General features: G+C 35.2%; 1 protein-coding gene across 4 annotated transcripts in view; it reads left to right on the forward strand.

Moving 5' to 3' along the window:
- ADGRV1 (adhesion G protein-coupled receptor V1) overlaps positions 1-20,738 on the forward strand; it is a 564,714-nt gene that overhangs the window by 79,187 nt on the left and 464,789 nt on the right. For all 4 annotated transcript variants that reach the window (XM_037731465.1, XM_037731468.1, XM_017508574.2 and 1 more), the window contains 6 exons: positions 86-303; positions 940-1,683; positions 5,579-5,952; positions 15,720-15,896; positions 19,139-19,319; positions 20,324-20,526. In XM_037731465.1, coding sequence (XP_037587393.1) covers positions 86-303; positions 940-1,683; positions 5,579-5,952; positions 15,720-15,896; positions 19,139-19,319; positions 20,324-20,526 — 1,897 coding nt within the window. The remainder of the gene's footprint in view (positions 1-85; positions 304-939; positions 1,684-5,578; positions 5,953-15,719; positions 15,897-19,138; positions 19,320-20,323; positions 20,527-20,738) is intronic.

The following is a 20,738-nucleotide window of genomic DNA, read 5'->3' on the forward strand; positions in this document are numbered from 1 at the left end:
AAAAATGTTTCCTTGATTAACACCGGAAGCTCTTATTAGACAGTAAGATCTGCTACTTATAAATTTTCTTTAATTTATTTCATAGGATTTTGAGACACCAAGGATGCTTTGGCAGTGTTTCTGTGTCTTGGCAGCTCTTTCAGAATGGTTCCGCTTTGCAGCCTGGACAGGAGTTCTATGAAACTTCAGGAGCTGTTAACTTCATGGAGGGAGAAGAAGCAAAACCGATCGTTCTCCATGCTTTTCCAGATGAAATTCCTGAATTCAATGAATTTTATATTTTAAAACTTGTAAACATTTCAGGTACTGTGTTTTTCCGTGTGTTATTTTATTTCCATGTCTTATTTTTACTAAATTTTATATTTTATACTTGAATAATTAAAGCCGTATACAAAATGCAATTGGTAAAGCATTTGTGTCATGACTATCTGATTTGAAATGTCAAACCCTTCTTGATTCAAGTGTTATTCTTAACATTCACTTTTCTGATAACTTAGTTTAGTTCAGTTTTAGGGATGGAGGCCACATCCATCCTCTAACTTGCAAATACACTTTCTGCACACCAAGTATAGTGTCTTCAATAAGACATAATGGAAAGTAGGAGATAAAGATTCATGGAAGCTTCAAGCTTGATCTTTGTGTCATAATTTAAGCAATGAATTTTTGCATCACTTTTGGTTTTAAGCACAGAATCAAACCTTTCTAGTTCATATGCTCTTCTCAGGCTTGACTGATTATCAATAAAATTATGCTGAACTAATATTATTTTATTTCCTGCCCCTAAAATGTGGTGAAAGCCAATGGTGACACTATTGTTCATTGATAATGAGTAAATTACTTAACCAGAAGTTTGTCTGCTAAACAAATCCTGTTTTCCTCACATTATACTGGAAAGTACTTGAAATTCTAGCTCCTCACTAATAAATTTTCTTGTTACAGGTGGATCCCCAGGTCCTGGGGGCCAACTAGCAGAAACCAACCTCCAGGTGACAGTAATGATTCCATTCAATGATGATCCCTTCGGAGTTTTCATCTTGGATTCAGAGTGTTTAGAGAGAGAAGTGGCAGAAGATGTCCTGTCTGAAGATGATATGTCTTATATTACCAACTTCACCATTTTGAGGCAACAGGGCGTGTTTGGTGATGTACGACTGGGCTGGGAAATACTGTCCAGTGAGTTCCCTGCTGGTTTGCCACCAATGATAGATTTTTTACTGGTTGGAATTTTCCCCACCAGTGTGCATTTACAGCAACACATGCGGCGTCACCATAGTGGAACAGATGCTTTGTACTTCAGCGGACTAGAGGGTGCATTTGGGACTGTTAGTCCAAAATACCACCCCTCCAGGAATAATACAATTGCCAACTTTACATTCTCAGCTTGGGTAATGCCCAATGCCAATACGAATGGATTCATTATCGCAAAGGATGATGGTAATGGAAGCATCTACTACGGGGTAAAAATTCAAACAAATGAATCCCATTTGACGCTTTCCCTTCATTATAAAACCTTGGGTTCCAATGCTACGTACATTGCCAAGACAACAGTCATGAAATATTTAGAAGAAAGTATTTGGCTTCATCTACTAATTATCCTGGATGATGGAATAATAGAATTCTACCTGGATGGACATGCAATACCCAGGGGAATCAAGAGTCTGAAAGGAGAAGCCATTACTGATGGTGAGGGTCATCATCACAGTTAAGGCACTGAAATTTGAAGTGTCTAAAATTTTTCATTAAAATTTAGATTTTAAAAATGTTGACGTGTATTTGAAACTCTACTTATGCATTGGTTTAATTTCTTTAATCAAAACTATGTGCCTGCCAAAATCATGATAAATTCTGTGCTGAGTGTTGCAGAAATGAATCAGACAGTTTTGGACTTGAAGAACCTGGAATAAGCACTAGCAGAGAGATGTGTAATATATCATGATGATAACTTGTAGGAAGAAAGGAAAAAAATGAAAGAGGAACATTTGTCCTTCTGTGGATAGTAGGAGGGATGGGTAGTGATATTCCTGGCAGAGGAATGAACAAAGAAATAGAAATGTGAAACAACATGTTGTATCTGGGGAGCTGCTGCTAGTTCAGTATTGCTGGAGGTAGAGGGTGGTGGGCATGAGGTTGAAAAGAAAGCAGAAGAGAAAAAATCAAATCACAGTGAAAAGAGATTATGGGTTTATACTATCAGGAGGTAACTTGGTGAACTCTGTGGAGTGCTTTAAAGAGATAATCTTTTTTGTCTTTAAACTAGATCATGTACTGATTCCTCAAGAAGCACATTTGTATGTGCATGCACACAAATACTGGTTATCCGCATTAGAGTCACCATTCCCTCTCAGCCCTTCTATCCTATGATTTCATTCTTTTTTATATTTAGCAGAAGATAGAGTAGAGCTTATATGGCTATAGCTTAATAGAGTGTTTTCCTCTGAACTATATTAGTTATTTGGTTGTATTTTTTCCCAGAGGGGAAAAGAAAAAAAATAGGCCAGAGAAACATGCACATATCTACCAATTTCAATCCCATGGATTGTGCTTACAGCGCTCTGTGGTATTATTTAATTTTTGGCTGTGTGAATAACAGACACCTACAAGTATCTGTTAGCCTTGATTCTTTTGGTGATGGTAGTGTTGGTGGAATGAGAATGGAAAAGATTGGGGGAAGTGGGAACTGGTGTTTTTTTCTCTGGCTTACTGCAAAGAACTTGTTATTTTTGTAATTTGTAACTTGGAAAGATAAGTTTAACAGTATATATAAAGTTATTAACCTGTAGTGCACTTTAAATTATAAAAATATATAAGTATGTATGTTATAAATATACAGGTAAATGAAATTTTTAAAACTTAAATTCATCAGCTCCAGTACTCATGTAATCATCTCCCAGATCAAGAAACAGAGTATTCCAGCCACCTTTGACTCCTCTCCAGTTGCTAACTCACCACACTGCCTACCTACTATTGGCATGTTTAAGAGCATAAGAGTTGCTTTTCCTATTTTAAAATTTATGTAAATATAACTGAACAATAGGTACACTTGAAGCTCTGGCTTCTTTTGCTCAGTATTATTTGTGAAGTTCCTCCAAATTTTTGCCTGTTGTAGATTGTTCGTGCCCATTACCATCTAGAATTCTTTTATGTAACTGTAACATTATTTATTAGTGCTACTTTTAATTTCTGTTGGGGTTGTTTTCCAGGTCTATTATATATAGTACTATATATATAATATTATATATATTATATATGAATACTCGTACACATGTTTTTTGATGTCCACATACCTGCCATATGCATTTCTGTTGAGCACATTCCTGGGGATGGAATTGCTGAATGACAGTGTGTACAAATACTCAGTTTTAGTAGATAATGCCTAACAGTTTTCTAAAATAGTTGAACTAATTATACTCTCACCTCTAGTGTATCAGAGTTCCACTTCATTAATGCTTAGCTTTTTCCATCTTTACTTTTGGTAGACTTGTAGTGGTATCTCACAGTATCAAAAAAGGGGTATTTGAAAGAAATAATTCTGTGTTTAAAACAGAAAAATTGTAAGCTGGACATATAAAACAAAAATAGAAATTATTTACAATAAAAATAATTTACAATCATTACAAAAATCTGCTACAGTCATTCAGAGATAGTCACTATAAACATTAAGCATACTGTTAACATTTTCATATACACACTATATACATATTTCAATATTTTTCTTCTTTATTGTCAAAATAATACATGTATAATCCATGACATTTGAAAAGTGTAGATTAAGGTGCAGAGTGAAAGTTACCATATGCCCTCCATGAACCACTGTAACATAATGGTATTTTTATAACTTTTATTTTGAATGATTTAGCATTGTAACTTAAGTAGCTAACACTACAAGTAGAGAAATAATGATCACATTTGTTTCAAGAGAATTAGTCATAGAAGCAAAGTGCTTAGAATTCTCAAATTTTTATAGGGTTTTATATTTATAAGGCATTTTCCATACATTACCTAATTTGTACTTCATAATAACTTAATATATTAAATAGAGGTCACAGTCAGTAAATAAATTTGCTAGCATTGCACAGACAAGTAATAGAGGAACCAAGACTTGAACATAAGCCTTTAACCTCTAGGTCAGTATTTCTCTTAAAATATCATAGAAACAAAACTAAAAGAGATGTGATCATTTCTATATCCTTGACTCTAGATAGTATGCTAACAGTGAGACCTATGGCATGGTTTTGTGAGAATCAGGGGAACTTATATCATTACAGCTGCCAGATAATTCAATAGGAGAGACAACATCATAGGATTTTCCAAACAATCTGGAGCTCCAGTGAAAAGGTGATTCTGGTTTTCTGGGCAGAAAGGTGGTCTCTGGAGTTGGTATGGGAGCAGTCATGACAATAACATGCCAGATACTTGTGACTACCCTGAAAGAGCCATCTGGGTGGAGATTTGTGAAACAGCCTTCACTGAGTCTATTGACAAGAAAATTGCTTGTACTTTTTTCCAGAATTTCTGTCAAAATCTCATCTTACCTAAAGATCTTACATAAATATCTTAGCTATTAGAGAAGGAACAAGTAAAGAAAGGAGAACTAGTGAAATCATGAAAAGGGTTGTTATTGAGATATAGTGACACAGTTGGGCTGCATGTTATTATTTTTTTAAAAAGTCCCCAAGTCTCACATATAATGTTTCTAACAAGAACTACTCTGTTTCTACATCTATTCTATTAGTTGTTTGGATAAAGAGGTATATTTGGCTGGTAGAAATACTTTTTATGAATTTTCACAACTTAAACTGAGTGTGTTTAAGCCTCTAACACATCAAGCCTTGAAGATCCTCCCATCTAAGCACTTTGGGAGGATCACTTGGGGCCAGGAGTTTGAGACCAACCTGGGCAGTATAGCAGGACCTCATCTCTACTTAAAAAATAGATTTTTTATTATTTTTTTATAAAAAATAATAAAGCATGGCAGCACACTCCTGTAGTGACACCTCGCTACTTGTTAGTCTGAGGTGGTTGGATTGCTTGGGCTTGGGAGTTTGAGGCTCTAGTGAGCTATTATCATGCCATTGCACTCTAGCCTGGGTAAAAGAGCAAGATCTTGTCTCTAAAGTAAATTTAAAAAATGAATTACTTAATTAAAAATTGTGATGAAATTGAATAATTCCATTTTAAATGTGCAAGAATAAAATTTAAAATATCATAGAATAAATTTTTATCCAAATACACACATGCATATATATATACATGTTTACGTTTGTGTGTATATGTTCAGATGCTTTTTTGTCTAGACATGTTCACAGACTGATAGAAGTTACTTTTAAGGATATCATCTAATCTGAAGATAGTTACCAATTCCTTTAGTACAAAATATCATAAATCCCAGTCATTATGGATTTCTTTTTAAAAATCGTAATAGAAGGTAATATCCAATTAATTGTATACTAGTTATGCAAAAGTTTTATTTATCCAGAAATGTCTTTCAGTAAAGTTGGCTTACTTTCTGAATCACACTTATAATTTAGGACACGACAGTTGAAGGTATTGTAGCATTTAAACTTGTCTCTAATTTCAGGTCCTGGAATACTGAGAATTGGAGCAGGGATAAATGGCAATGACAGATTTACAGGTCTGATGCAGGATGTGAGGTCCTATGAGCGGAAACTGACCCTTGAAGAAATTTATGAACTTCATGCCATGCCTGCAAAAAGTGATTTACACCCCATTTCTGGATATCTGGAATTCAGACAGGGAGAAACTAACAAATCATTCATTATTTCTGCAAGAGATGACAATGAGGAGGAAGGAGAAGAATTATTCATTCTTAAACTAGTCTCTGTATATGGAGGAGCTCGTATTTCTGAAGAAAATACTACTGCAAGATTAACAATACAAAAAAGTGACAATGCAAATGGCTTGTTTGGTTTCACAGGAGCTTGTATACCAGAGGTAAGTAGTAAGCTTGGAGAATTTTGGAGTTTAAAGAATTCATTGTAAGTGGATTTGTTTGGGACTCAGCTTTCTTTCCATTTGGTAAGATTGCTTGAGCATCTACTCCAACTCCAGAAGTATGCTAGGGCCAGTGATTGCAAATATAAATTATAAAATTCTTAATCTTATGAGTTCACCCTTTGAATCAACTAAAGGAGCTGACAGAAGTAAAAAGTTAGCAAATGAAACTAGCAATTTGCTTTAAAGTTAATGCTCTTCAAAGAATGCATGTTTGTACTCTACATATTTACTTTTGGCTACTATTTTGGATACCATTAAAGTGAATGAAATAATATATATTGAAAGCTTTTATGAATAATTGTATTTGCAACTTTATTAAAATATGATTTTTTGAGGTTTTATTTTTCCACATGTGAAACGTGCTTGAGTAGCTAGTTTCTTCTTGGGTGTAAATGCCCTTCTTATCAACTTTCTTGGACAGTTAATTCATTAGGCTGCCTTACTGTCCTTATCAGTTCTTTCCATGTTTTCAAAGGTTCGTAATCATCTTAGTTTCCTGTTCAGTAATGTGAGAGCGCATGAAACTACTTCCCAGGTGTTGTGTGTGACAGCAAGAGCTCGATGGCCATGAAAGGATGCCAAGGAACAAGAGTCTTTCCCTTTGCAAGTTGATTCTAATTGGTTTAGAAGGGTGTGTAGGTAAATTGAAAGGATGTTTAAAAAATGGATGAGTAGAGTTTGAAAAAAAATCTAGGTCATAGGCTCATTCTAGCTTAAATTGGAATGCCTGGCTCTCTGGAGTGTCTTTATTCCCACGTTAGCCCTTTGGTTTGGTGACAGTCACAAGAGATCTTCAAATAGTGTGGTCTTTTTTTTTTTTTTTTTTTTTTTAACATCAGAAATAGAATATCCTAGACTAGCAATAACAAATGTCATACAAATCTACAACATGAAAAAGGAAAGATATTTATCTATAGAGGATAATACCTTTAAATACGTATTCAGCTATCAAATAACTTTTACATATTTCATTTTATGTTCCTTTTTGATAATCCATAATAGAGGTGCAATAGGTATTATTACCTTCTCCTCTTCCTTGGATTAGAAACTGAGGTTTACAGGCCTGAGAAAATAAGTAATGCAAGTTGAATAAAATGAAACAAGATCAAATTCAGTACCTGATTAAGAGTTTGGCAATTACTAGTGCTTGATGAATATTTTCCTCTTTTTTTGCCCCTGAGATACAATGGGAAGAAGTAGAATTTGAACCCATGTCTTGAAACTACTAACCTGTTGTCTCTCCTCCTATGTCTTTGATTTTATCATCTCTATTTTTAAAAAGACAGATAGGATTCATCAAGTTTTGAGTGCCATGTAAAGTCAGGTTCCCTTCAGTTCCCTTCAAGACCTGGCCCCTGCCTATGACTCTGACCTCATCTTGTGTTACTGTCCCCTTTGGTTAGTCTGCTTCCAGCCAACTTGCCTTGCTTCACTTTCAGTGACTTGCTGGCCTCTGTATTTGGAGAGCTCTTTTTTTAGATCTTCATATTTAGTCATTCAAGTCTCAGATCCAAAGACAGGTTCTTAGTGAAGTAACGGATCCCCTTTTCCCAACTTGCCACTCTCCATTTGCCTAGTTCCTTTGGTAGCAGTGTTCACACTTTTAAATTCCCTTTGTTATTTAGAAGTCTTCTTATTTACTGGCTATCACCTAACATCACAAAAATGAAAGAGCTCTTACAGTTCATTACTGTATTGATAACATTAAGAATGGAGCATAGCAGGTATTCAAGAAACTTTTGTTGGAACTTACGAATATATTTTAATATCCAGACATGAAAAGTCATATACCAATTCAGATTTCACATACATTTAGATTCAATTATACTACATAAACAACTACACTGAAAAAAACAAAACAACATACAACACATTTTAAAACCTGCTTAAAATGAGGAATTGTTTTTGAGTGTTTCTCTAGTTTCCATTATAGTTAATACTTAATGCTGCCTTGTTTCCCAAGCTTCATGGATAAATTGTACTTGTTGGTTTAGCTCCACCTAGTTACCAACTTTGCCTCTTCCTGAAAATCTCTGAACTTGCAAAAAGCCAGTCAAGACTTTGATCTCAGAAGATAGAACTTTGCTACATAGGCCACAGTATCTAAATTAGTAGAACTGCTGGAAAGAAAAAGAAAACATGGTTATTTTCCAAGATTATCTGGGAGATAAATAGAATGTATCTGTATTGGAAAGAGAAATGTTTAAATGGTTAATATAGGAAAACTGTTGTTAAGTCTAAAAGATTAAACATGGAAATTTGGTTGCCAGGAAGATTACAGATTTTTCATGTCTGAAAATGTTAATAGTAGTAACACAATTTCTACTTTCATCTTGATATGATCTAAAGATGGGAATCTTCCAATATTTTTACTATCATTATCATAATCATCAATATTTATTGATTACTTAAGTCATTCTCAAAATGTGGCTTATGGATCCCTGGGGTTTGCTGAGATTTTTTTCGGAGGGTCTGCAAGACCAAACCTAATTTAATAAAAATACTGAGATATTGGCCAGGCACAGTGCCTCACACCTGTAATCCCAGTACTTTGGGAGCCCACAGTAGGTGGATCTTGAGGTCAGGAGATCGAGACCATCCTGGATGACATGGTGAAACCCCATCTCTACTAAAATACAAAAAACCTGTGCGGTGTGGTGGTGTTCGCCTGTAGTCCCAGCTACTTGGGGTGCTGAGGCAGAGGAATCCCTTGAACCCAGGAGGCGTGGGTTGCAGTGAGCCGAGGTTATGCCACTGCACTGCAGCCTGGTGACAGAGCAAGACTCTGTCTCAAAACAAACAAACACACAAAAAAAACCACTGAGATATTTTTGCCTTTTTCATGAGATTTGTACTGCAAAAACAATGGTGGCCAAAACTGCTAGCTGCTGGCATCTTTGCACACATCAAAGTAGTGGCACCAAATGGTACCGGTTATCATTTACCAACACATACCCATAGTTTAAAAAGTGCTAATTTCAGATAATGTCTTTGATGAAGCAGTAAAAAAGACCCTTGAATACTTGTGTTTTAAATATTTTGTCACAAATGAAGTACTTATTTCGAATTACCAAGATGTGATAGTTGTCTTGAAGAAAAGTGCTTGTGCAGATTTTTAGTTGTGCGTTGAACTAGTTGCTGTTTTCGTAGCACGCCATTTTTACTTGAAAAAAATGACTGACAACTTGACTTTATTGAGACTTGAGTATTTAGCAGACATTTTCATGAAAATCAATAGAGTAAGCCAGCTATTGCAAGGAAAATATAGTTCTTGCTGATGATAAAAGTTCAGTCTTTAAATGAAACTTTGAATTTTGAAATAAAAAATGAGCTTGTTTCCCAATGTGTAAAGACTTTTCATATAAGATTGATAGTGATATTAACCAGTATGATTATGTTGTATAATGTGTGTCAACATTTTGAAGATGTGTATAACTCAGAAACTAATATTTTTCAAGTAATCAATGCATATTGTTGCAAATCATGCCTGGGTAAAAGACGGTTTCAAAGTACAAGATAGACTAGTGGATTTTAAAGTACTAGAGTATGCTTCCACATTGCAACTAAATGCTAGGAAACTTCCACTTGTCAAATTTTGGATTCTGGTGTAATGTCAAGGAAAAATACCCATAATTATCTGAAAAGACTAATAAAATCCTCTTCCTTTTTTTTGTTACACACACACACACACACACACACACACACACGGCTGGATTTTCTTTATACACTTTAACCAAAGTAAAAGAAACAGACAAATTGATTGCAAGAGGAGATAGGAGAATCCAGCTGTCTTCTATTAAGCCAGACATTCAGGAGACTCGTAAGAAGATAAAACAATACTCCCTTATCACTAACTTATTTTTATTTTGATAACTGTAATTTTTCATAAAAATATGTTGTTTATGTTAGCATGTAATGGGTTTGTTATTGATGTTTTAAAATGAGTTATCAATGTTTAATTTAAAAAATTTTTCATTTGTAATATGGAAAATATCAGCAGATTTTAATGGCATTAACAGAAAACTCTTCGGGGTTCTCAATAATTTCGATGTGTAGAGGGGTCCTGAAACTAAAACATTTGAGAACTGCTGGTTTACTCTATGCTTGTAATTATCTTCAGAGTTTAAATTTTATGATTAACTTTCTTCATTTTTAGAAATAAAGACTACAGCTACTTCCACAGATTCTTCTCCATTATGTTGTTGCAATGACATTGACAATTTAACTTGAAAAAAAATCCTTCAGAATTTCTAAATGCAACAGAGACCCTATAAGACTTCTGGGCTGGGCATGGTGGCTCGAGCTTATAATCCCAACACTCTGGGAGGCTGGGGTGGGAGGATCTTTTGAGCCTAGGAGTTTGAGAACAGCCTAGGCAACATAGTGAGACACTCGGGTCTATTATAAATTGAAATAAAAATTAAAACTTTTTAAAATAGGCCTTCTGAGTTATGTTATGCTTTTACCTTTTTCATAGATTCGTATGACATAAGGTAATCTTAAGATTAAAATGATAGCATAATGACACCTTAAACAAATATGTAGACTATGACATACCCTGGTATTTGGCATATTGAAAGAGAAGGCAATTATTCTGTCATTTGTTTCCTACCCACCGGGTACACTGTGTCCTGGCAAAGAACGGGATGTTAGGATGTTAGGTGATGATTATATGGATGTTAGGAGCAGGTGCTTAATAAACTATAATTGAAAGAATGAATAAAACCTGTGAAGCAGTTGAGGGTCCTGGTGAGTCATGCCAGATACTGCTTTGGATTCCAAGTGGGATCTGTATTGAACAGAAGACAGATTTTGTTAGATCTATAGCCTGGTAACCACATTCTCATGTTTCTTCCCCATAGTTTGTTATTCTGTGTACTTCCTATGTTATTTTCTCTCTGCCATATTTTAGCACTGTTTTTATGTGTCCTGCCAAATTGTATACCACATAATTATAAATTAATGAGATTGCTTTCATAGTGATTAATATAACTTACTAGTCTTATTTTATTTTTATAACTAATACTTGCATTATATTTTATATTTATAAACTATGGCTTGAAAATCAATTAAAGACAATTTGGGAAGATCTTTGTAAAAATAAGAGTATCATTTCAACTTAGACGGTGCTTGTTTTTAAGTGCCTACCATATGCTATGTGAATAGATTCCTTTAGAGATAAGTGATATTGATATAATGTGATATCACCAATCATCACCCAAGCATGAAACAAAATTAAAAATTAATTGGATTTGTAGCTTTAATTTTCTGTTTCAATAGAAAAGGCCAATTCATCATTCAGAATACTGCATTATTTTTTCTAAGAAAATATATTTCAAAAACTCTTCTTACTATTTCTGTTTATTATTACTGTTCTTATGATCTGAATATTTGGGAATTTCCTGACTTAAAAGAGGAGATGGTAGTGAGTACTATTGTTTCTAGTGAGAAACCGTGTGGGGATGGTTTGATGATTATTATGGATGTTAGGCCCCTTCATATACTGGCCTAAATGTTTGTTTGTATCCTAATTCTAAACTCAATTAGATGAATATTTTAATATTAGAAAAAAGGTTTAGATATTTTTTATGTCTTATGCATTTCTTTATTAATATTTATATACTGGAGTCCAGTATTTCTAAAAGTGCTGCCCTTGGGTGACCTTGTCAGAAATATGTAGTGCATATTACTGGACATCATTCCTAACTCGAGACCCGATACCCCTGGATTATAATCCCTGGCTGGGGGAGAGGGGAAGTTTAAGCTGAATTAGAAAATTTTTTTAAATGAAAGTTTTCATATATAGAGTATACACAAAAATAAAGATAAAGGAATGTGTCCCAGTGTACTCATCACCTAGCTTCAATAATTATCAGCCTTTTGGCAGTATTGTTTAATCATTTTTGGCTAAAGCACTTTTTAAGGCAAACCTTAGGCATTATGTTATTTCTCTGTAAATTCAGAAATATTAAAGGTAGATTTGCACTGACCATCCTAGTGTTTTTTTTTTTTTAATGGACTCTTGATGTTCGAAAGCTCATAACTTACAAAGTTTACTTTATTGAACAAAATATTAATTCATTAAATTTTCTATAATAGTTGATATATAACATATAACTGTACATACATTTATTAGATACGAATAGTGATTTTTTTTAAACTGAAAATATTCAGGAAGCTATAGGTTTTGATGAAGGTTTTAGTAAATACAGTATATTAATTAAGTTTTCCCTGTGACTTTTGCAAACAAAATCCTTGTCTTAGTCCTAAATGCTGTGTGGCAATGCTGATGGACTTGATAAAAATTTAAGTTTGTAAAAGGAACAGTCATACATTTCTGAGTTTAACATTTACATATTAAGATTAATGGTTTATTAATTTAACTCACGAGATGTTATGATCCCCATTTTTAGAAGAGACTGCAAATGCTTGATAAGTGGTAGATTGAGGAAGCTCAGGACTATTCGGCCTAATAGCTGCACTCTTTGCACCACGCATTTGCTCATGTACCATTCTGCTGGCGTGAAAATCCTAATGTAGGTCCCTAAGTGGAAATTAAATCCGATGTTGTTGACACTTGGGTCTCAAGCTGCGTCCTCCTCTTCTGTCCAACATCTTAAGGTTGGAGTGCCCCACCTTCAGGATGGTCAGTTCTGCCATGACATGATGGATGGATTCTTAAAAATCATCACGCTATGCCAGATGCATAATGAGAAACACAGAGCTCATGGAAAAGATGGGGTTAGGAGAACACTGCTCAGGAACTTGATTATTGATGCTTACAAAAAATAGGGGCCTGATACAAATGTTTTGCACATTAAATATTTAATACAAACCACAATAAGTATGGCATATATAAAAAAATCTTTAAGTTTACTGGTAGAAGTGGGCATCAGAAGGATTGCAGCTTGTGTGTCATTGTGAAGTGATAGAATGAACATTATCTAAAATTGGAGGAAAATTTATAACACTAGATATAGTTAAGTGTGGCTGGTAACAGGTGTTGAACTGAGTAGCTGGTAGTTGTTTGAGGCATACGTTTGAGGTATGTGGCTTGTTTCAGGTGGGTATGATTTTCTGTGTTCACCAAGTTTCTTGTGAATGAAGTATCACTTATAAGCAAATGCAAGTTGAAGCTATATTCAAATTGTTCCCTAATATATTATCAATTGTGTTGGAACAATTTCATGATTTCAAAATAAGGGTTATAGCAGAATTAAATGTACTTGGTCCTCTTCTCCTCTCCATCTGTACTTTCCTGTTGTTGCAACCAGTTTTCAAATACCATTCGTATAATTATGTATTTATTCACCAATTTCATACAGCTTTAAATACCATTTAGATATTGATAACTTCCAAATTTATGATGTCAATCTCATTCTTTCTCTAAAATTCCAGACCCATTTATTTAGTTACAACGTGATACATTTCTAGAATATTTATTTCATAGACATTTCAAGCTGGACATATTTTAAACCTTTTGATTCTTACCCAAAACCTGTGACTGACTTGATACAGGTGGAAAGTCAAGCCTGCTTCATGGATTCCTAGGCTTCATATGTTGCTGCTTGCTCTAAGTGGGCTGCTGCCTCTCTAGGGGCCTAACCAGAGGTGTTTCTGAAGGGCAGAGGGCAGAGCTGTAAACTGTCTTGTTAGCCGTTCATCTTCTGTGGATGGAGAAATGGCCTGAAGTATGAAGCTACATTCAACCCTGAGCAGTGCTATGGTGTAGCTGATTGGCCAGGGGCTTGGAATATCAAGACTAGAGACAAAGACATTTGGGGAGGAGTCAATTGAGTAGATTACCAGGAGTCAACACTGAGTTTGAGGGGATGTTTCCCAAAAGGTTCTTAACCATGAAATTAGAGTGAGGCTTCTTTGCATATTGGATCTAGTAACTGATCTAGCAACTGGTGGCTGCCGAATGTCCGAACAGCAAACAGCAGAGATCAAAGCTAAGCACTCCCCAATTAAACATTTACTAATACATTGACCCCAACCAAACTTTATCACTCCACAGGAAACTGCAATTCATTCTTACTGAAAATGACACTTTAGCCTCCTAATACATCCTAATACAAGCACCATCATCTGAAGGCATAAAGAATGCCAGCTTTAACCACATGCATGGAGAATTGCATCACATGACCTCAAAGGGACTAATTCGAAGGAGGTGAAGCAATGGGTACTAGCCATAGGACTAATTCACTGGCCTCACTGTATACCACATCACCTGAAGTACCTGGCCTCATGCAATTGAATGGCCTGCTGAAGACCCAGCCACAGTGTCGGCTTAAGAACAGCTTTTTGTAAGGTTGAAGTGTTGTCCTCCAGGATGCAGTGTGTGCACGCATGGCTGGTATCTGTTTCTGTGTCCCCAATAACTAGAATACACAGACTAAGGAAGCAGGAGGTAGAAGTGTGACAGATCCCTGTCTCTACTACCTTTAGTGACCTGCTGCCTGAATTTGTTTCCCACTTTAGGCTCCACTGGACTAGAAGTTCTTGTTCTGGTGGTGGGGCTGGGGGAAGAATGTGCCTGCTAGGACACACAGTGAGGGCACCACTGACCTACCAGCAGGTTGTTTTGGGGCTCTCATGCCCATGGACCAGCAGGCAAATAAAAGTTGCCCCAGGTGTACTCGATCCTGTTTACCATGAGAACAGGTTGCTGCTGCTCAGTGAAACTCAGAGGATTTGTTGGAACATACCCTGGTGACTCCACACTCATTGATAACTTTTGACTACTGTCAGTTTGTAGACAAATCCCAAATCTATCCTCTCTAACATGTCAGCACCATGCTGATAAAAGATGCTTATGGTTCACGTGAAAAATACAGAAGGGCATTCTGTATATTAAAACTTGTATTGTTATCTGTATTCATTTTGGTTCTTTTTTCTCCCAATTATATGTTTGCTAATGTAAAATAAAATTGGATTGAGAGGCTGCGAATTTGACAGTATGAAGGCCTTACTTTAGATGATATTCCAACTACTTCCACCATAGAGTTTTTAAGGATTATCTTAAAGTGTTTAGATAAAAAATTTTCCACTTGAAAAAAATATCTCTAGGTTTATATGGTAAAAATACCAACAAGTATATTGAGCATGGCATAAGATACCCTCTTTGATCTGACTGTTGTTCCCACACTAGGCATCTCTCAAGGCTCTCCCCATTTGGCACTTCATGTCCCCCTGCCAAAATGATAACCACAAAATATACTATATTGCTTCTTATGTCTATGGCTAGAAAGTTCTCTCTGATATAATGTTCCACCCTCTACCCCTAACCCACACCCCTATTTGGTCTGTCTTTGCTGAGCCCATTTTAAAATTGCAAGTTTGTCTTTAGAATTAAACTAATCCAGAGAAAGGATTATGCATTAAAAAATATTTTGCAACAACATCATATAGAACAGTGGCTGTCACATAGAAGGTATCAATGAATGAATTACTTGTGCAGTTAAGAGATTATAATTCTTTTTGTTTTATTTATCTCTACAAAGGAATGGGAGAAAATGAATGTAAATATTTCTTAGCACTCAGAGTTTATCGGGGGGATTGCAGAGGCCTCTTTAGTCCCTTTTAGAGAGGTAGAAAGTTGTAGAATTAAGTTCATGGTTAAAAGAGTTCATGAAAGCATTGTAATTTTGTCACTGATTTGAATTGCTATGCTCCTATTAATAATTTACATTCGATTTCAGATTGCAGAGGAGGGATCAACCATTTCTTGTGTGGTTGAGAGAACCAGAGGAGCTCTGGATTATGTGCATGTTTTTTACACCATCTCACAAATTGAAACTGATGGCATTAATTACCTTGTTGATGACTTTGCTAATGCCAGTGGAACTATCACATTCCTTCCTTGGCAGAGATCAGAGGTAAATCCTTCTTTGTTCTTTTGAAAGCCTCCTGGAAAGCTTTTCCTGATGTGTTCATTCTGTAATTTCTTTGCAGCTTCTTGTTATGTAAGCAATTTAAAATATTTAGGAAGTTAGGTATACATTATGGTATGAAATATTTTTATATTTATGTGAAAGAAAAATTAAGAATTTTGAATGATCTATGTTTCTGTTTTGTTTTTTAATACCAACATAATAAAAATGGTATAACTAACAGATATATATCTATGGGTTTTTGTTATTACTGATGCAATGGGAAACCACAGAATTCTTAATGGTAGTCTTCTAATCAGCCAGTGCGAAATTCTTATAACTATAATCTTATTTTATTGGCATTAAGCTTGGAGAAATGAGTTTTTAAAATATATTTCAAGAGTACAAATGACCTCAGTTTCAAAAAAAACTTTCCATGAACCAGAGTCACATGTTTGAATAGATGCTCTGTAAATAAATGACACTTTCTATAAGTGAGATTGAGATGAGGCTTTCTCCTATATCAAAATATGTAAGTATTGATCATGTTGGAATATGCATATCAGTATAATTTTTACAGTAAAATGCAAATCACTTATATCATCAAGGATACATAGCAAATTGAGTTAAGGTTTGTACATAGTAATAAGTAATTTTTAGGACACTTTTTAGGGATTTAGAAGTTAATTGGATTAAAAAATTGAGGGAAGGGTTAAAATGTTAAGATCTAAAGAATAAAGCTAAGGAATTTCTATACTTCTAAGTTTCTATAATTTGATGAAATAAGGAAACTAATAGTTTATAACAAAAGTTCTTTGATACTAGTCTGCCGACAGGCCGATGATAAAGGTTTAACTAGTACTCTACCATTGTTTTATAAATTAAATTTATATACATTTTGAAAAAGATAAGAGTTAATCAGATTTGGTAATTCAAACAGTTATCAATGTTTCAGCTAAGTATTATATAAAATATTTTGACTGGACATGGTGGTGTGCACCTGTAGTGTAAGCCACTTGGTAGGCTGAGGTGGAAGGATAGCTTGGGTATGGGGGGTTGAGGCTGCAGTGAGCCGTGAACATACCACTGCACTCCAAACTCAGCAACAGAGCCAGACCTTGTCTCAAATATATATATTTGATTACCTAATTTAGCAATTCCTTTTTCTCTTAGTTCATGAATTATATGATTTGGGTAGTGCATGACATTTTTGCACTTCTCTGAGCACATCAGCTGTGTTAAAATTTTTTATTTTTATTTTTCATGCTGCTGATAAAATTACTTCTTAATTTAAAATATGATTAAAATGTACATTGAAAACCAAATTTAAGTTGTAACTCAGATCTATTGAATCAAAATCTCTAGAAAAAGTACATTAAAAAAAAAAAAAAAAAAGCTCTCCAGGTGCTTTTAGGACCAATGATTAGTATTGTGGAGACTGTATTTGGATTTAGAGTTTGTTTTCAGACAATCACTCTCCTTTCTGGGAGAAACCAGGAAGTCACCATTACTCCTCTCTTATTTCTTACTCTCTATGTCAAGTGCCTCATCAGGCCTGCATCTTCTCTCTCTAGACAAATCTCAAATCTATCAATTTTTCCTTATCTCTTTGGTTACTGTATTAGTTCAGAATTTTATCATTTTGGGTCAGTCATCTCCTAACTCATCCTCATGCATCTTTTTTTGTTTTTTGCACCCTGTTTATTCTGCCATGGTACTTGTTCTAAAACAGAACTCTCATTTTGTCAGTCCTCTGCTTATGATCCTTCAATTTATCTCCACTTTCTATGGAATGAAGTCCATGTGTTTTGTGATAGCATTAAAGATCCCTATGATTTGACTCTGGATTATTCATTCAGCCTCATGTTTTCCTCTTGCCTTGTGATCTGATTGCAGTTTCCTGTATGCCATATTCTTTCATGTCCCCATCTTTTTGTCAGTATTGTGTCTTTTGTTTGGAATGTCCTTTCCCATTATTATTCACAACTGTAACTAATCCATTAGAACTTGCTTCAAACATGTCTGCTGTAAAACCTTTACCAGGTAGAGTTAGTTTCTTCATCACTTTATTTTGTACAGAACTCTATCATGACATTTTCACATTGTGTTTTAAGTGATTTCCTATAGATCTGTCTCCTACGATAGATTGGGTACTGGGGCCATATCTAACCCCAGCATACTGCATATGTCAAGTGTGTTTGTTTAATTAATAAAGAAATAAGAAATTGTTTTTAACTTTAAATTTTGAGTTTAATTTGTAGAGCATTGCTGAGTTATTCCTATTCCTTTTATAACGTTTTTTGGATTGATTGCTTGTGCCAGACTCCTAGGCCTGTTATGAATCTTTCTAAAATACTGCTTCTGAGCGTGTCAGCCCTCCTTAGGCAAACACTAGACACAGATGCTTTGCCCTTGCGTCTTAGCCTATTACATCTCATCATAGAACATTCAGTTTCTTAACTGGGAAATCTCTACCTGAGGTTTGTAATACCATGGCCTTTGGTCCAAAAAATACATGATACTACATTGATAAATCAACATATTATATATGATGTGATATTGATGCATGCATAGGCTACTGTTAGAAAATGCTACTGTTCAGCACCTGCCTTAGTCTGTTGGGATTGCTATAACAACATACCTTAGACTGGGTAACTTATAAACAACAGAAAGTTATTGCTCACAGTTTTGGAGGCTGGGAAGTCTGAGAGCAGGGTACCTGTAGATTCTGTGCCTGGTGAGGGCTCACTCTGCTTCACAAATATGGTGCCTTCTCAATATGCCTTCATCACAGTGGAAGGGGCGAACAAGCTCCCTCAACACTAATTCCATTCATGCAGTCTCTGTCCTCAAGGCCTCATCACCTCTCGAAAACCCCACCTTTTAATTCCACCACTTTGGTGATTAGATTTTAACATAGGAATTTGGGGGGCAGGGAGACAAGACATTCAGATTATAGCAGCCAATTATTTTTAAGGAATTAATCTATATCCCATTATTTTTAAGGAATATATCCCATTATTTTAAAGGAATTAATCTATTCAGACTTCCCTTTCTCTATCTCTGTCTGTATACACACATATGCACACACACACACACATATAATATTTTAATGTTTAAATTTATGCAGAAATAAGTCTTAAGTGGTAACTTCATTTAAATATAATCTAATTGCCTTTTGAATTTTCTTCTGGTAGTCATTTCTAAATGCCTCACTGCTTAGTGCCTCTGGATATTTATATTTATAGGTTCTGAATATATATGTTCTTGATGATGATATTCCTGAGCTTAATGAGTATTTCCGTGTGACATTGGTTTCTGCAATTCCTGGAGATGGGAAGCTAGGCTCAATTCCTACCAGTGGTGCAAGCATAGATCCTGAAAAGGAAACGACCGATATCACCATCAAAGCTAGTGATCATCCGTATGGTAACCTGCTCCTTTTGCAAGAAAAATCCTCTCTTCTCTGGGTATACTTAGTTTTGTTAAGAGCTTCTTAAGGCACTTTTTGCAAATGATGGAAGTAGGATGCCTTCAGACCCCCTTATTTCTACACTCTTTAACTTGTATGCTGCCGTTTTGAGGGACATTGTTTATGAGAGAAAATATAAAGATCAGTTTCCAAAGTTCAATAATATATTTTGAAAAGCTTTTTCAGGATTATTTAAAATAGAGAAAGGCATTTATGTTTATAGCTGTCAAAATTCTTTAATTTAATATTTGTCCTATGGTGATTTGATAGCATCTAGGTAATTGAAATACTTTGTAATTTATATTTTATTAAGCTTGAAGAAGTGAGTATATCACTATTTAATCTCTTTTTGTCTTATGCTAAATAGTGACAATTTTCTCGATTAGGGAGCTGTCACAAATATCTGTCCTAGTAAGTTGGGAATGTTTTCTGTATTGCAAAATAATATTTCTTCTATGGGAATGAATCAAGAACATCTGTTAAAAGGTTTGGTAGAAATCTTGAGAGGCTCTTCACCTTTAGTTTTCATACTTAGGTTTTTTGTTTGTTTGTTTGTTTGTTTGTTTTAAGTGTTGCAACTCCTTTAAGGTGTTGTTTAACCTGCTCTACTATATGTTCTAGAATGATTTCTGGAGATTCTAATATAATATGAGTAAATGTTTGAAACTATATATTTTAAAACTCTATCAGTATTCCTGCTATTGATGCTGCTGTGGGAAGAAAAGCTTTCTTTGAGTAAAGACAAAGAAGATAAACAATTTAACTTTTATTATTCTGAAAGCTTATAAACATATTCTGTGTCAAAAGCATGTTAATTAAATCTTTGCTACAATCTTTCTAAATAAAGGCCCTCAGAATCATGGCCTGGTGATCAAAATAATTGTGTAAGATCACTTTAATTGAATAAAAAATTCTTGCACAGATCATTGGGAGAGCACCCTGGTCCCTTTGTCTTCACTAGGCTTGCTGCAGTTCTCCACAGGGCTGCCTCCTCAGCCCAAGGACGCAATGACCTTGCCCGCAAGCAGCGTTCCGCACATCACTGTGCAGGAGGAAGATGGAGAAGTCAGGTTATTGGTCATCCGTGCACAGGGACTCCTGGGAAGAGTGACTGCCGAATTTAGAACAGTGTCCTTGACAGCATTCAGTCCTGAGGACTACCAGGTAATTCACTCAGTCCTTTTTAAGCTGTATACGCACTTGTAAAACAGACATAATCCTTCTCTGGAAGGGATTTACACTACCTGGAATTTACTGACTCACACCTGTAATCTGAGCGCTTTGGGAGGTCAAGGCAAGAGGATTGCTTGAGGCCAGGAGTTGTTGGCCAGCTTGGGCAATGTAGCAAGTCACTGCCTCTACAAAAAAAAAAAAAA

Source organism: Cebus imitator, unplaced genomic scaffold, assembly GCF_001604975.1.
Source record: "Cebus imitator isolate Cc_AM_T3 unplaced genomic scaffold, Cebus_imitator-1.0 Scaffold16, whole genome shotgun sequence".
Classification (NCBI taxonomy): domain Eukaryota; kingdom Metazoa; phylum Chordata; class Mammalia; order Primates; family Cebidae; genus Cebus; species Cebus imitator.